Raw genomic sequence first — 17,934 nt, forward strand, 5'->3', positions numbered from 1 at the left:
TTTGTGGACCTGCAACCTGATTGGGTGAATACGTTGGTTTGGTTAGAGAAATGGTATGTTTAAATATGAATCTTTTAATGTGTAAGAATGTATAAATAAGCTGTAATAGATGGCTGCAAGTGTCGTTATTGAGTTGGGTCTTTAAAAGATGAGAGGTAAAATGGGGGTGGGGGTGGGGGCAGGCCAGCGAAAAAAAAACTTACATGCCACAATCATTGGTAAGTAGCTAAGGTGCTCAGAAAATTGCAGAACAACTTGTTTCAGATGTGCAACTAAACCTATTAAATCCAAAAGATCAGCTTTACATCCGGGCAATAGGCATTCTTTAGAATTTCAACAACTTCAACAATGGCAGCTTACATCATTTACAAGGTGGTGCTGAGAAGTTCCTGGCTTTGCCCCCTTCCAGATGAAATAGAAATCAGGTCTTTGTTATTCTTAAAACAGTTTTTTTTTCTTTTAGTGAGAAGCTGTGGTGGCAGAGGCACAAGCAAGTTTCACTTGGAGTTACAGGCTGTCATGAAGTTTTTGTTTTTCCAGGGAAAGTCAGCCAAGGACATTCACACTGAGATGTCACAAACACTGGGAGAGAAGTGTCCTTCCTACAGCACTGTCAGAACCTGGATATCCTGTTTCAAGACTGGGCATTTCACCATTGAAGATGAGCCCCGCAGTTGGCGCCCCCCCCAACCTCATCTGACCCGGCAACCTGCAATGCTGTCCATGAGCTGATTATTGAGGACCGGCGAATATCCGCAAAAAAGATACCCCAGATACCTGACATCTCACGGGAGGGTGTTGGGTCTGTTATCACCACTATCCTAGACATGGGCAAGCTTTCAGCGAAGTGGGTGCCGAAATGTTTGAACAGTGATCAGAAGAAGGAACGAGTTGAAGCATCCAAAGCCGTTTTGGCCTATTTCGAAGCTGCACAGGACTTTTTGGCTAGGTTAGTGACGGAGGATTAAACCTGGCTCCACATCTATGATCCTGAAACCAAGGAACAATCAAAGAAATGGCGCCACAGCGGGTCCACGTGGCCGAAGAAGTTTCGAACCGAGAAATCAGGCAAAAAAGTAATGACGTCCATTTTCTGGGACAAAGGTAGTATTCTGTTGGTGGACTACCTATCTCAGGGCTCTAGTATCACTGGACAGTAGTATGCTAACCTCCTGGACCAGCTGAAGGAGGCAATTAAGAAGAAACGGAGTAGAAAGTTGACCCAAGGGATCCTTTTTTTGCAGGACAATGCACCTGTGCACACGTCCAACGTTGGGGCTGCCAAATTGAACGCCCTGAGTTTCCAATTGGTCCACCACCCCCCCCCCACTCACCTGACCTGGCCCCTTCTGAATATTATCTGTTCCCGAATTTGAAGAAACACCTAAAGAGGCAATGTTTTGAGGACATTACTGACGTCAAAGATGCTGCTGAGAGCTGGTTTGAAGACCAACCAAAGGACTTTTATTTGAACGGTCTAGAAAAGCTGCAACTACGCTGTACCAAGTGCATCAGTCTCGGGGGGGAATATGTTGAATAAATGTGTTATTTCACAACTCTGGCTCTCTTCTTTCTGGGCAAAGCCAGGAACTTCTCAGCATCCCCTCCTATATTATGGGTCGACTTTAACATTAGCATTTCCTTTTGCTTCCATTTTGGTAGCAAAGCATGACTAAATTCATAACCTTGTCCAGTTTTGTTGCATATTCAGGCAAAGGAAATTTTTCAGAATAAAGTTCTTTTGGACCACTGTTCTAATGAATATAGTACAGTCATGAAGAGCCCATTTATTCCATATAATTGCAACACACTATTTTGTTTTAGGCATGCTGCTTTAAAATAGCCCATTCATTTAACACAGCATATACGTGGTACACTACAATGTAAATGTGTCACCTGTTATTAGAATGATACAAGTACATGGTACTTGATTGACATAGAAAACCACTAAACCTACATAACGGTATTAGAAATATTATGAGCATATAACAATTCTCAAAGCAAAAGCATTCTATGTAACCTTTACAATATAAAAAAAAAAATCATACTTACCAGTTTAAAGGATTCAGATTATACACACAATAATTTGCATTTTGACTCAACAGAAAACAGTCGTGGTAAAAAGCCTATTTTATTACAAGTTGGAAGAGAGGGCGGGAAAAAAAAAAAACTATATACAAAATAAAAAAAAAAGCACATACATACATATTTATACAGAAAAAAAACAAAGGAGGGAGCCCGATCTGCAGATGCAAGGGGCTTCTCTTGTCATTGGAAATAGTGCATTGTCTACAGAACTGACTCTCCACAGTGCAGAGGGATATCACAAGCCACAGAATCTTTCCCAAACCGTCCACTAGAGGTCTCAGTGCCGCCAGGGCCTTCAGTCGGGAGCGCCATATTGACAGCATGCGTGGTTTTAGGAATGGGGCCCCACAAACCCCTTTGCTTTGTTAGAACTCAATCCATATTAAGAGTAGGTTTTGTCGTTTTCTTTAAATAGGTATATAACTATACATATATTTATATATATATTTATAATTTATTAAGCTAACATGCTTTGCGTTTTCTTCCAAAAATAATAATTCCAGTTTTTTTTTGTTTTGTTTTTGTTCTTCCAAGAGCATTGTCTCTCTCCTCAGTCCTATTTTGGCTATTCCGTACAGGCTTCCGTTTGTAAAGTGCCCTTTTTTAAAACTGGCAGCAATTTCTTTGCACCCAAATGCCTAGTGCCCCACTAGTGGGTGGTACTCTGAGCAGAAGGGAGGTTTTACAGTAGTGGTAGAGACCCTAGCAGTTTTTGGCATCTGTGCACAATGTTAAAGGCTCATAGGGTAGTTTAAAGCATCATCGCGTGGATCTGTAAGGCCTATAAAAAAAAAATTAAAATAAATATTTTTAGAAAAAAATTAAATAGCAAAGCCACTTACAAAGTACTAGTCATGCCAATACTTTTTTATTCATTTATTCTGCATAGCACCCTAATGTACTGGCTATGCGCTGTGGCCCCAGAAATGCATTAGGTCCAGTTTTTTGTGCAATGGGCAATTAATTTTTAAGTTGCCTTAACCCAGTGTAGGCAAGATACATGCACCAACACAACACATAAGTGTGAAGGGCATCAAGATGACACCTGCTTAATACAACTAGCAGTATACATCGTACAGTCCTAGGACTGGAGACTGGCCAGGGCCACAGCTTCCAGACCAGTCCATTTATGATCTGAGAGATATAAAAACGATTAGAAGTAGAATGGTGGTTATAAAGGGGGTGGGGGTGTTAGGCTTAGGTTGGTACAATTCTCCTTTAGGGGAAACCTCCCATAAAATATAGTGGACTTTTGATCTTATGGACGCTTCAATCATTCATGTATGGCTTCAGTGGTTTCTGGGTCATCGACTTTGGATAAATATGCAGCATAGGAATTCTGATTTTATTGGCTGCATGCTTGTTCTAAGTCAGGTCTATTAATGTCCCTGCTTGAAATACAATAAATTGCAAGGGTTAACTAATAGAACCAATCAGATTTAGCTGTACACATCCCGCCTGTAAAAATACAGAAGTGCAAACAAAACTCCATCATATACCACTTACTGTCTCGATGGATTGACACAGACACACTGTTCTTCAAAAAGAATAGAGAATTGCTAGTGACACTGGACCCATGATGTATCTCAGGCTGTTTGTCTTCCTCCATCATTGGCTCAGGTTCCTGAGACATATCTTCTGGTGGTTTTCCCCTCAAAGACCTTAGGAGCTCCTGATGTGCCGACTCAACCTCCTAAAACAGAACGTAAACTATTGAATGTTCAAGTAGACTTGCCCTGAAGTCTCATTTGTCCAACAGTGGGCAGTCCAAACTTTGAAACCTAGCTCATGATTGTCCTGGTAGCCCAGAGCATCTTGATGATGCACCACCAAAGGACCTTGGTGGTGGTTGTTGTCTAAGAAGACCTGTGCTGGGATTTAAGGTGAATATTCGAGGAGTTTAAAAACAAAAGCTGAACTATTAAATGGCAATTTAAGAATTTATTGATTTAATAATTGAATGGAAATATTAGAAGTCCAAGAAGAGACTTATTGGGTCACGCTTTGCAAAACTCTTTCGCTTCTTCCCTGTAGGTTCTATTCATTTTAATATCCCTTATTTATCCTAAAGGGCAGCAATGCCAGGCTTACATATAGTGATTTCCAGACATATATGATTGGTGATTTTCTAAGCAATTTCTACAGCTGCTTTCCATGATTGTATGTAGGTGTTTTTCCAAAGAAATACATTAGAAAGGATTTCTGGGCTACCTAATCACTTTTGCACACAGTTTTCTTTTATCAGTAACCAGAATAAATTTATAAATGTAATTTTTTTTCTTTAGGTCCCATTGGTTTTCTATAAGGGGTCCACTTGTTCTCTGCCAAGTTAGCTGTCTAATGAAGCTGGAATTGCTGTGAAACGCTTCACAACAAGTTTTGTTTCATTTTCTCAACACTGTTTTATGCATACCAAGAGGGGCACCTCCGTGGTACAAAAATCAAATGTAAATATAATCTGTATCATTTGAACTATATAACCCTGTTTTGACCACAACTAAATAGATCGAGTCCAAAGGGAGTATAAACTTTGTAATAGTTATAACCCCCTGACTCCCTTATTATGTATATATTTATTGTTTAATTCTTCTGTTTGATACTATTTATTGTAACTGGTTTCAATATTTAATTAGTTTTATTTATTTCTAAGTTCTTAGTTATCCGCATAATTACTCCAGTATAAGGCAAGAATTTGTTTGAGATATATTTTAGGCTTGGTTGGGCACAACTTTCAAAAAGTTGAAAGAAGAACGTATTTTAACCTAAAGTGTGCCACTACAATTCATGCAATGTCAAACCCAGACAACTACATCCCCAAAAAGTCATAATTCCTTACCTGTAACCTTTGTAATTTGGCCGTTAGCTGTTTAATCGTTTGGAAGATCATATCAACATCTTGAATAACCAGATTTGAAGCTAAATCAGAATGCAACATATCACTTTCTGAGCTTCGAGTTGGAGGGCTGCTAATGTCTGAAGAGCAAGCCTGGATCTTATGTATTTCCTGGGATTTAGGCAAAGATGGGCTTCCCATTGGTTGGATGTTTTCCCTAGATTCTTGTGTTTCTCTAGGCCTCTCTTCTTCAGGTGGGGGCAATGTAGGAACAGTTGGCATGACCACATAAAATAAATTTCCTAGTATGCAGAATGAAGAAAGGACCCAGGTAAGAGACATATAGCAGAACATTATTTTGAAGATTAAACACATGCAACAACTATTAGATTAGAGAAATATAGATGGCACCTCAATTTACCTCTCAGCAAATCGTGGTAAGTGTTCAAAATGGTAATTTAGCAGATTAGATCTTAAAGTTAATATGGTAGAGCATGAAGTTAGGAGGCATACAAGACAAGACCTCAGAAGCGATGCAAAGAGAATAATAAATGTCAAAGCTTAGATGAGCAGATCATGAGGCATCACCCTTGAAAAGGACATGTATTAATGAAGAACGTTTCTTGCATTGGCTGTGTCTTAAGAACAGGCAGAGAGGATAGGAGAAAAATAAGTTCCATGTTTTGAGTAATAACAATATGAGGGTGGATGATGTGCTCCAAAATGGCAAAAAAAAAGCATGTGCTTTTTGGAAGAAACAGGATTCCTTGGAATGGCATGGTGAAAATGAGCTAATGAGAGGGATTCGCCCGTTCTTGTACTAGAGTGAAGATTGTGCTGATTTAATATATCCAATCTTGTTCACCAAGAACCAAAACATAACACATTCAGTATATTGTGTCTAAAGTATCAGCACATATTCACTCATTTAAAGGCCATCAAATCCTTATTCACTAATTTATATTGAACTTGTGCATGTATTGGCAAAAACTAAGATAACTATGTATAAAAAAAATTACTTCTGAAAGTGTCTTTAAAATGGAAACTTAGTCCACAGATACATGTGATCCCTATACCGTGACTTTTTTATCCTTTCTCCGTGCAATACAAAATAAAAAATCTGAAAACTAAAAAGGCCCCCACAACATAACTATAGCCCATCAACATTTCAATTCACTCTTACAGTGTCTTGTTTTGTTTTAAGGAAAGAACCTGAACACTATACATATACAGACTGTTAGTCGGCCACTCCAAACCTTGGAAATTTTTATGCTAGCAAATGAATAACCAATCGCAGGAATGTTTGTACATCCACCATCCAGACAAAAGGCCAGGTGCTTTAATCATTGTTTTAAATTATCCTAGAAGTTCAATGGGTATGAGGTTAGGGCTCTGCAGGCCACTCAAATTTCTCCACACCAAACTCCTAAACTTGAGTTCTATGAACCTGGCTTGTCCACAAAGGCCAGGCCTTCCTGAAACAGAAAAGGACTTTCCCAAAATGTTTACCAGGGTTGGCTGGAAGTAAACATGTATTTATATACTGTAACAATAGTCCCCTTTACTGGAAACACAAGAATTTATTTTACCAAACCCTTGTCCAACCTTTACTTGGAAGACCCCCATTTATCTGGATCATCACCTTTCCAAAATGGATGGCCCTACGGAAAGCTCTGCTACCACACCTATATCTCTGACAACTATTTTTGCAAAGCAAGCTGCATCACTGGGCCAAAGTAAGGATAATATGACTGCCCATTTAATTTTTACTAACCTAAAACCAATGTTTTTTGTACCAATCTACCGCTCAAACTGCCTTTCACTACAGCCAGTGCACCTGCTGCAACAACCTCACTTTACTAAGCTCCAGTGAATACTAAAACCTCCTTTTGTATGCACTGAACCTTCCTCAATTTATTTGTAGCTAGCTTAGCCTCCATATAACAAATAAAAAAAATAATATCAATAAAAGGTGGACTACTTCAAATTCCGGTACAACAGACTACACAACGTGTCAAGGAAACCAAGCCAACATCCGCCTGCCAATTTACAACACAGATCACATTAATACTAGTACAAGACATACATCTTTCTATAGAAATGTAAAGCAAATAGGAATTTGTAAAATCTTGTAAAAATTTTGAAGAAAATAAGTAAAACGTCCCTCAAACATGGTAAACATTGATATTATTAAAGAAAAATCAGAGATTTGAACTTTATTTGTAATTTTTTTTTTGTGCTTTTTGAGTGTAAAGCATATATTTTTTATTTTGTTGTTTGTATAATTTACAGTAATTTTTGGTCACTGAGGTTGATAGAGTCTCTCAAAACAAAAAAAAAAAAAATCTAAAAATCTTACAAAAATTGCACAATGGTCATTACCGTGAATCTTGGAAAAAATATAAGACCCACAGCTTTGGCAGCTTATAAACCTTAATGCTACAAGATTAAAGCAGCAAATTAGTTGAGAGAAAAGTAAAATATTTTGAGAGCATCCCCACGTTCTTGAGGATTCTTGTAGTTGATATCACTTGGGCTTTCCGCAGGGTGTTGAAAAAGCATAGAACCCTAAAATCCATGGGAAGCTACTCCAACGGGAGCGTATTTTTGTAGGGATTGGGATCCTGCATGATGACCAAGGGACATCATCACCTACAGGAGTCTAAGAGTCCCTAAACACTGGGATGTAAGGTAGGCATTGGTAGTGTTTTTCTTCAATAAAGGTTTGTTTTTTTTTATTGTATAGATCTAATATTTTGTAACAGGGTAGGGGGCTGCCACATACCGTAAGTGGTCCTTATACTACTTCCTACTATCTAATCCAAACAATTGTCTTCCATTCCTCTCAAAAAATCATATTTTCTCAAAATATTCCAAATCTCAAAAACAAAAAATCACCGTGTCCAAACTGACAACATTTTACCACCATCAAACTTTTAAAAAAATTGAGGGAAGTTTTACATATATATTATGTTAGATAATTTATATATTTCAGTAAAGCTTGATTTTTTTTTTCCCGTGTTGAATTTTAGGTTACAAAGGGTGATGCCACTGTATGCTAAGAGTGATGGCAAGAGGATAGACAGCAATGCATCATCTTCGTAGCTATATCCACCTCGTCTCTTTGCCATTCTTACAACTCAAAAAGATTTACCATCTAAAACAGTTCCGCCGCCAGCTTCCTGCAACACTCTGTCTGATTGGCTGCTGTCTGGCAACGGTATGACATCATTATTGCCCACCACCTCAGCTGTGCAGAAGACACCAGAAAAAGAGAAAATAAAATAAAAAAAAGAACACAAAGTAAAAACAAAAAAAAAAAAGGAAGGGGGAATATGGTGGAAAGACAAAACGAAAATAAATTAGAAGATAAAACAGAAAATCAGCTGAAAGAACGTTAGTGTGCACATTTGATTGATAACTCCGAGGAAGAATAATTCATTGTAGGTGATAAAAGGAAATTGATTAGGTCAAAACTAACCAAAACCAGCAATGTGATAGAAAAACACACACATTCACCACAATTGAAATAATGTATGTATATTGCAAGACAGCCTTTGGTTTGCAATATCTCCTTTAAAGTTGACCTTACACCAGATTTAAAAGTAGTATACCTTTTTCTTCTCCTCCTTCTTCAACAATAATTCACAAAATTAGTTTTTTTTTTGTTAGTAAATACCATTTTTGAAATGTGGTCCATTGGTTTCACTTCCTTATTTCTCACCTAGGCAGGTGTGACAGTCTTTCCCCTCCCCAACCTTCTGGGATACAAGTCACACATTCCCGAAAACAGAAGGAATGTGGGTGTCGAAATCTTGAAATTTCAAGAGTGCAGTTTATTGAGAATAGGTCTATATCTCACATGCAAGATCTAGCACAGTGTTTTTCAACCAGTTGCTAGGGGTTCCTAAAGTAATTTACTATTCTCAGCTAAGTTTACCAATAGCCAAAAAAGATCCCTGATATCTGTAAGGCTATGTACACACAAGAATCTGATGTGTGTACAGCGGCTTTACAACGTCATTCGTGGATCTGTCCTGGCAGATCCATGAACGACGAACAACCGCAATACAAGTGAAGGGGAGAGAGCACAGCGGGGTGCTGCTCGCTTGTTTCCCCCCTCTTCTCTACATAAAACAGAACAGCGGTGGATGTACATCGCTCGTTCATGTATCTTTCAGCCTTTTGTGGTTAGAAAGGATCTTTCACAAAAATGTAACGTGTGTACGTAGCTTAAGGGTGACATTCCTGCCAATGACCACCATGCTAATATACTGTGAGCTGTGGATATAGTAATTATAACATGGCTTCACTGAAGACCTGAAAGTTATTTCAAGGGATCCTCCACATTAAAAAAGTCTAAAAACATAGTCTAACATAGTCTGGAGAAGCAGAAAGAGACACGCACCAAAAGGAAAAGGACAGATATGGGCAATTATTCCACTGGGAATTGGAAGGTCCTCTTTAAAAAACAATTGTTTGAGATAGCAGAGAGCACCTTCTTTTTTGGTGTACCTTTGTGGTTGAGATTCCAAATCGAACCAAGGGACATTTACTTACACTAGTGAAACATTTTTCTTAGAAATTCTAAATCCATTTGCTACAGCTAGGGCATGGGTCCACAGGAATATTGGGAACAAGGAAATGGACACAGTACCACCAAATATGTATCATAAACCAAAAAAGCTAAAGATTGGTAAGAAAAAAGTCTACAGGAACAAGAGGAACCTGAACAACGAGCAGAGAACAGGGTCTAAAGGGGTAGGTAGAAGGGTATATAAAGGCTTGAAATGTCAATTTCAACAATTTCATTGCAATTTTGTTGCTCATTTTCTAGCAAATGTTGACAATTATTTAAATTCAAATCCAAAAACTGGAGATAAAGGATATTGATGTAAATTTTCACCAACTTTAAAAATCTACATTCGACCCGATGCTGGCCTTTTTAACCCCTTCATGCCCTCTGCAATGCGTCTCCTTGTGTGTGTGAGTCAGCCAGTATACAGCTGTGTGCACACGCTGTATGCATTAGGGCCCTGGAAAAGGAATCCATGAAGGTAATTTATAACCATTTTTGTTTAATATATATTTTTATATTTTTTAAGCCAAATTGTTTAGTATAATAAGTATATCTAAAGTCGAAATCTTTGCTTTGGATGAAACTTTTGGATTCTGGATAAAATGGATTCTGTGGAAAGGTTGGAACCCTTGTTAGGTCGTTGTCATGGTCTGTATCCCCTTTTAGGGAAATGTAATTGTACTGGTGAAGGAAATTTGAACTGGTGACCATTGGTACTAGGACTAAAAGTAAAGGGAAATTGCATGTTAAAAAAATAGAACAGACATACACAGAAAATTCCCCTAACAAGAACTTTTGTTAAGGTGTCATGTAACTAAAACACGATTCCCCTCTCTTTGGATGGATTTGCTTTTTTCCTGTTATGTCTACAGGACAGGAAGTATAGGGGAATTTTCCCAGTGGTACACAGAGAACAAAAAAAAAATCTTACAGAGTTTTCAAGGCACGAATATCAGAATTCCACCAGTTTTTATTGATAAGCTAGAATTGTGGATAACTGTTCCTTTTACATCACTAGAGTTTCTCCACATTTATCAAAAATGAGCATCAAGTGTCTTAAACCAGAATAAAGTAGTAAAGAAGGGAAACTATTTCAACATTCCCTAAAATCTATAAAGAGTCAGCTATGAAAATCATAACCAATATTTATGGGTCATGGCCTTCTTCAGTGTTGGATAAATGCAAAAAATCTGGCCTTCTTCTGGTGCAGTATCTTGATGGACCAGTAATCAAAGGTCAAACTTATTTTTAGCCATCTGCTATCTCTGTAAATGCAATGTCTTTAAATAGTATTACTGTATATACAGCTTGGCTTTCCATTAGAGGAGTGCCAGTTCTAAAAATCTGCCCTTTCCAATTTTATGAAACTTATCTGCATTTCTTCTGAATATATCGTTCTGTATTGTATACAGAAACCTTAAGCAAAGATGTAACAATGGTATTTTACCCCTGGGTATAATAAGAGCATGTAAGCATGTAACAAATTCCCGATGAATGGTGTGTACATGTACTTACAAATTGTCTATAAAATGGGGCACAAATTAATGAGCAACACACAGTGAAATTATGGGAAGCAGTGACACAGATCTTACTCGGTGAGTTCTAAACATAGAAAATTCTTTAAAGATACAATTGATTATAATATATTTTTGGTAGACCCCGTTTGAAAGTTAGCTATTGGACTAAAGCTAAAGTAAATATAAAGTAAGGCTAAAAAAAAGCCCAATGACTTCTTACCTTTCCTGACAACCTTGTAGCCCGTGTTTGTTTGGTCCTCAAAAGCATCTTCAGATGGCTCAGAGGATGAGACAGCAGTCCTTTGCGGGTGGCTTTCCACCAGGTTCCAAACACTCTCCTCTCCATCCTTCGATGTTCTCCTGTGCTGGTTAGTGAGGTCCACGACAGACCTACCACTTTCTGAAACGCTAGAAGGTCTTGAGGGTAGATCTTCCCTATAATCAGTCAAATTGTCTCCATCTAGAGTCTCTAATACTGAGTCTGCTGTTGCCTCCCACGGGTGTCCAGGCCCACCGGTTACTGAAGGCGTGGGTGTGACATCATCCTCTGGCTCGGCCGCAGGGGCAGCATCATATTCTGAATGCTTTAAGGGGTAAAGGCTGCGCAGTATCAGCTCCCGGAGATGCTGGACTAAAGGAAGACAAACATTACATTAAAAAGTCATCAAAAGGAGTTATTCGGAAGGATTTACAGGTTTACCACTTTTAATAGGTTGAAGTGATAGTAAACCTCAGAAACATATGTGCTTCCTGCAACACAGGAGTGTTTAGTATGGAAGAGCATGACAAAGGATAAAAAGCCAATTGGTCGTATTGCAGTGCTTATGTACCAACAAGGTGATTAGCTACATCAAATATTTAAAATATTCCCATGTCCTGTTTGTAGGCCTGATGCCAGTCTACAGGTAGAAGTGGAAATACCTGAGGAACAGAAACAAAGTAAATGATTGCAGCTAAGCATATATCAGTGGAGAACACACTGATGTCTTTACATTGTCTTGATGAAGATCTTCTTGACAAGCAACAAGTCTACATGTAGAAGATGGAAATATCTCAGGAATGGGACTTTGCAGAAACAAAGTAAATGTTATGTAGCTAATCATACTTCACGGAACATACATATACCTTTACATGGTCTTTGTCAACTCCTACAAGTCTACAACCAAAAACAGAGAATATTTTAGAAATAAGACTTCACAGAAAAAAGTAAAGTTATATAGCTAATAAAACTTCAGAGGAGAACATACAACTGTCCCTTATTTGTACCAGAGTTCAGGTATACTAACTCCAGCTTCTTCCAGCAGCTCCTTCCACCTATACAAAAAAACACACAGTAGTAACATACTAAACAACAGTAAGGCTTTTCTATCTCCTTAATAAACCCTTCTGTTCAGCTTTGATAATCCCTGCCTAAAACTATGTTTGGCAATGCAATAAACCTGTTTAATTACCTTTATATTGCATTCCTGGGTTCCCCTTACCCCCTTATTGGCAAGCCAACACAATTTTGTACACAGTTTTGTATAAACTTTTTTATTTCATGCTTTATTTTAGACCACACTGGAGCTTCTCTGCGAGCACACGTCAGAGATTTTTGTAAACTGCTCTATATAAAACTCACATGTGACCCTATAATTAAAAATAAAATAAAAAAAGGAGAGGGCCAGGGATGTTAACATTGGGGAAAAAAAGACTGGAGGACGCTGGAAGTCCCACAGCCAGGAAATGAAGCAGGCTTTATCTGACTTGCTCCAACTTTTATTGCACAATGTGAGATGCTTGCAGTGAAATCATAAGGGCGATTTGTCTGTTTTGGAATGGTAATCCCCATTCTAAAATTTCTGCTTTGCCAGTGCTTTTCTGATTGAAACCCGGTGATTTTCTGATTGACTTCTAACTGGCCCCTTTCTGTTGTTCGACTTACATATTTTTCTCTGACGATGTCATGGCTACAAGTTCATAGATCTGAGGGCCCAGTTCTGATGTGCAGATAATAAAGAACGCCTTCTTGTCTGCAATAAAAAAAAAAATACATTTTCAAATCCAGATCCACAAATGATTCGTGTTTAGTAGACATATTTGAAAAACAAATAAAACCGTGCATATAAAGAGACATAGGGCCTGATTTATTAAAGCTCTCCAAGGCTGGAGAAAGTATACTTTCATCAGTGAACCTAAGTGATCCAGCAAACCTGGACCAGAAATCTAGTCAAAAGCTACACCTGGCCACTGGCTATGGTGTTGGGATCAATACAAACTTACCTGTAGCTACAGGTCGTACCAGCACAGAATTCAGCTTGATGACTGGGCTAAAGGTCTGCTTGGTATCAGAGGAGACAACTGTGGTTTTACTGTGACATTTCAGCACCAGCTTCTCATCTTGTTTCTGCAGTAGAACTAAGAGGTCCTCCAAGAGGAGAACATGGAGATCTGTAAGAATAAAAAGATAAAAAACTATAACATTTGCCAGTTTCATAGGTTCTTTGTGAAAATGCTTTTTAGGCGCAATATGGGGCATCTGATTATTTTGTATATGGCAAAACTATAATTGTGCAAGACATAACCTTTTCTGCCCTCTGTAATTTTCATAACCTATTATCGTGATATTAGGATATATAGATACACTGTTTTAAATTATACTATAAGAGTGTGATTTTCTTTGGATCGCCTTTAGTACTGGAAATAACTGCTTATATCCCTCATATCCCTAATGTCAGAAGAATTGCCTGAGGGTGCTCAGGTCAGGCCTGCATAGCTGACCATCCTCTTACATCTATGGGCACCTTTAGAACTTTGCAATTTAGATCTCATACCAATGGTTTTATCTTTTGTGATCCTCCAGGTTAGGGAACCCTCATGGATCATCCTTCTTGTTGTCAAGTCCAAGTTCTGTAACCAGAAAAGCAGATTGTTATTCTCAGTGTTCTGAAAACTTGAACAACAATGACTTTCATTTAGTTAAGGATCACAGGATGAGGAGAAAGTGGGGTACAGAGATTTAGAATGAAGAGTATTGCTTTGTCACACCTATATTATCATGAACATTTTACGCACCAGTTAATACAAGTACAAAATTTTTCTTCTTGAATAGTATACAAATAAAGAAAAACCCAAGAATAAATTAATCAGTCTTAAATGTCTAGTAGTAGTTAATCGCATTCAACTCATTTTTGTAAAAAAAAAGTCCAAGAACATTCAACCAGATTTATTTTTGTAGGAGAAGAACATTTTTCTAAGAACACTAAACTGGACTGGTTCATGTAAGAGAACATTTCCAAGAACACTGAACTGGGCTGGTTCCTGTAAGAGAAGAATAAGTCCAAGAACACTGAACTGGACTTGTTCCCGTAAGAGAATAATAAGTCCATAAACATTGAGCTGGATTTGTTCCTGTAAGAGAAGGAGTCCAAAGACATTTAACCAATCTACTTTTTGTTAGAGAAGAACGAGTCCACGATTATTCATCTAAACTTGTTCTTGCAAGAGAAGAGCATTCAACTGGACTTGTACGAGAAAAACAAGTCCAAGAACAATTACCTGAACCTGTTTCTGTAAGAGAAGATCAAGCTCAGTTGAATTTGACTAACTACTACTAGATATGCAATGACCAGGATGAATGTAGTAGTAATAGTTTGTTTATATTCTGCAAACAGCTCCCCACAGGTCCAACAATTAAAAAAAAAAATAATATACCTGCAGAAGACAAATACACCGTTCCACCACTCACCTTAAATTCTGCTGCCAGTGGATTACTGGTCCTCTCCAAGGATGTGGTGTCGAGACGTTTCTGATATTCTGCTAGTCGATATCCATTCTCTTTCTGCTTTACTGACTCATTAACATATTTTAAGATATCCCGACATCGATCCCGACAGCGACAAAGCTTCTCGTATTCCAGTGAGTTGGCTGCAGGATACAGTTGATACATGTTTAAAAATGAATTTAAACCTTAACAAGGAGCTTCTGTTATTTGCGTGCTTTTGGTCTGGTAAGCAAATCTATGTGTTGGAGATGACGAGAATGGGTGGTGTTTGGGGGTCATATAATGACAATGCTGCCCTTTAAAGATACAGAACAGTAACGGATTACTGTTCATTATAGAATAGAAAGGGATTTACTGGAAGGATCACTATGGACAAATTAAAGAATAAAAAGCCTGACTAAAGAAAACAAATGCAGTCACCAGTTCTTTGTGAGCTGCAATACAAAATTACTCTTGGTTTTAAAAACTTTAAAATGATTAGCCTGGTAAAATACCAGTTTTGAACACTGTATGATAAAAATGCCTCCATATCCTTGTTAAAAGGTAGGTTCATTCTGAAATTGGTTTGGAGCTGCAGGTACCCTGCCTTATATGACAAGTGCACATTTTTCAAATGCTACCATTCTATCATTATTTTATCAAATGCAGATTACAAAACGCAAGGAATAACATACTGTAATTGCTTTATTTAGGCAACATACATGCAATAACAGCTAGAATCTTTTTTCAAGTCCTCTATCCAAGTTGCAAGTACTAAGAATGTACTTGAACAGAACTTTGTACCGTCAGGACTACTTTATAAACAAACTTACCATCTGTGTGTTTAATGATATTTTCCAGTAGCAATGGGTATTTGGTCAAACGCTGCATTTCCGACACTATTAAATCCTTAAGCTGTAGCCTCCTACACTGAGGACTGCTCTCCGCCTCCTGCAGATTACAAAAGAGAAGAATGGTGAGAAAAAAAAACTATAGAAAAAAAAAAAACAAGAATACGCATAGAAAGGCAAAAACTATTCATTAAAAATGTAATGAAATAAAGAGACTAAAACTAAGTAGGACATCACCTGCATAAACAGATTAAATCGGGCCTCTTTCCTCTTTTTGGTTTTGATCAGGTCAAGTGCAATCGTTTGGCAAGAGCAAAACTTGGCTGTTTCTTCACGAACTTCCTCCCCAGGAGCTCCATCAAACTGAAGAAACAAAACAATATATACAATTATACAATAATATAATATACCTCTCCGTCCTAAGCGTTCGGATTTGCCACAAAATAAGTATATGGCAAGACTTATTTTGGGCTTGCCGGCACTTACCAAGGCAGTGCTGCATTTTCAAAATTGTTAATGAATTCAGTGTTGTGCTGAAATACCCAAAAATTATCTAAAAAGATGTGTTATTTTAGTTGCAAACCCAATTTAAATTTGATGCATTCATTGGGCTGTTATAGGAATAATAATCATAAAATTAAAATACAACAAAAAAATAATGTTAACTAAAAAATAAAATTAAAGTGTAATATATATTCCTATTATAACAAAGGGTTTCCAAACACTTTTCTACACTACCAAGCTATCAAAAAAATGTATATAAAATGTCAAACTCCATATTATTATTTAAAAAAAATAATAGTAAAAGTGTTACAGGATTGTGATGGGAATGTAGAAAAATCTGTGGATTTCATTTTTCCAGCCTTACCCGAAACAACATGAGATCACCAATCTCTTTAACAACAGGTCCTTCTTCTCTTACACGTTTCATGACTTCTGCCAGGGAATCTAGGATAGAAAATGGAATAAGCTATAAAATGACAATTTTTGTTGGTTAGAATAAAAGGTTACATGCACCTTAAAAGGGCAAAAAGTTAAAGGGTAACGTTTTATACCGTTAAGGGGCAACTACCATGAGAAATCTATGGAGCAGCCAACAATCTAAAATATTGAAAGTTCCTGGCTATAATTCTGATCCTCATTCCAGGTGAGCAGGATGGTCAGATAATTACCACTACAGCTACAAAGCATTTCTTTATAGATGGTCAAGATGGAAAGCTCCATATCACTCCCATGTCAGGTGTGCTTTAAACATAATACAAATACAGAAAAATAACTAATACTAATTTTGGTATATTAAAGGGACCAAAAGCAGAGAGAGACACATACAGTCTTCTATTACTGGCCTTATAATAAAAATACTGGTGGACTTGCCTGCTTTTAATAGTCATTGCCATTGATCTGGAGGAAGTAAGCAAGCAAGGTGCTTCATAAAATGCAATTTTTAATGGGCTTATTTGCTGTCAGCCAGTATCTCAGAAAGTACTAAAGGCACTTGATCGGCGTAACATTTGCAAAAGAGGACAGAAAAATGTTTATTGGATTTATAGGCAGCAATAACAACTAGAAACCCAGAAACATCTTTATTCAAAGATAAGTTTGTGGGTACAATTGTGCTTTAAATTACTTTACAAATCCTGGTTTATGCACTGTGTTTGAAATACCAGATGTGATTTTTTTAGCTGTATAACGAAATGTCTTCGGAAAAGAAATCAAAATGGCTTTGGTGCAGAGTGGGACGTCTGCCAGCAGCTGTTGGATAATAGGACAGCATAGAAAAGATGTGAAAGTGATTCTGCTTTTATGTTCCACTGTTCATTAGGTAATCACGTCCTACTTATGCCAAACAAACATGTTAAAACAGCAATCAAAAGCCTTGTATTTCTAAAATAAAACCAACAACTTTATTATCTGTAAGGGATGAAGCATCAGTATTGGTCCCAAAAACAACCTTTTTGCTTACGTATAGTCCATCGTCTAAAGTCTTTTGACACCAGATTCAGGTATTTCCAGTAAGGAGTATGGTTATTGATACAACATACATATTAGGCATTTGTGCTCTTGTCAAAACAAGGTTGACAGGGTGAAGGCCCATTGCCTCTATGCACAAAGCTTCATCAAGATATGGTTTGGCCAGTTTATTGAAGAGAAACTCAACCATCTTGCATCAAGCCCAACCTCAACCTACTGGAACACTGGATTTAAGCAGGTCTTCTCGTGCAACATCAGCACATGACCTTACAAATACTCATTTTGCTGAATACAAATTCCCACAGACACACTCCAACATTTTGCATCAAGCCTACGGAAAATAAATGTAGGCT

The 17,934-nt window shown here is 37.6% G+C and overlaps 1 protein-coding gene across 1 annotated transcript in view; it reads right to left on the minus strand.

Annotated features, from left to right (window-relative positions):
• Window positions 1-2,112: 2,112 nt before the first annotated feature.
• Window positions 2,113-17,934, minus strand: part of ARHGEF11 (Rho guanine nucleotide exchange factor 11) — a 103,213-nt gene continuing 87,391 nt past the window's right edge. Inside the window, exons 28-40 of the mRNA XM_072428742.1 lie at window positions 16,479-16,558; window positions 15,848-15,973; window positions 15,593-15,710; window positions 14,745-14,923; window positions 13,831-13,906; window positions 13,280-13,447; window positions 12,942-13,029; window positions 12,284-12,331; window positions 11,238-11,662; window positions 8,076-8,171; window positions 4,925-5,223; window positions 3,595-3,781; window positions 2,113-2,869 (exon numbers count right to left, since the gene is read on the minus strand). Of these exons, the coding sequence (XP_072284843.1) occupies window positions 2,820-2,869; window positions 3,595-3,781; window positions 4,925-5,223; window positions 8,076-8,171; window positions 11,238-11,662; window positions 12,284-12,331; window positions 12,942-13,029; window positions 13,280-13,447; window positions 13,831-13,906; window positions 14,745-14,923; window positions 15,593-15,710; window positions 15,848-15,973; window positions 16,479-16,558 (1,940 nt within the window). The 3' untranslated portion in view covers window positions 2,113-2,819. The remainder of the gene's footprint in view (window positions 2,870-3,594; window positions 3,782-4,924; window positions 5,224-8,075; window positions 8,172-11,237; window positions 11,663-12,283; window positions 12,332-12,941; window positions 13,030-13,279; window positions 13,448-13,830; window positions 13,907-14,744; window positions 14,924-15,592; window positions 15,711-15,847; window positions 15,974-16,478; window positions 16,559-17,934) is intronic.

This window comes from Pyxicephalus adspersus, chromosome 12, assembly GCF_032062135.1.
Source record: "Pyxicephalus adspersus chromosome 12, UCB_Pads_2.0, whole genome shotgun sequence".
Lineage (NCBI taxonomy): Eukaryota > Metazoa > Chordata > Amphibia > Anura > Pyxicephalidae > Pyxicephalus > Pyxicephalus adspersus.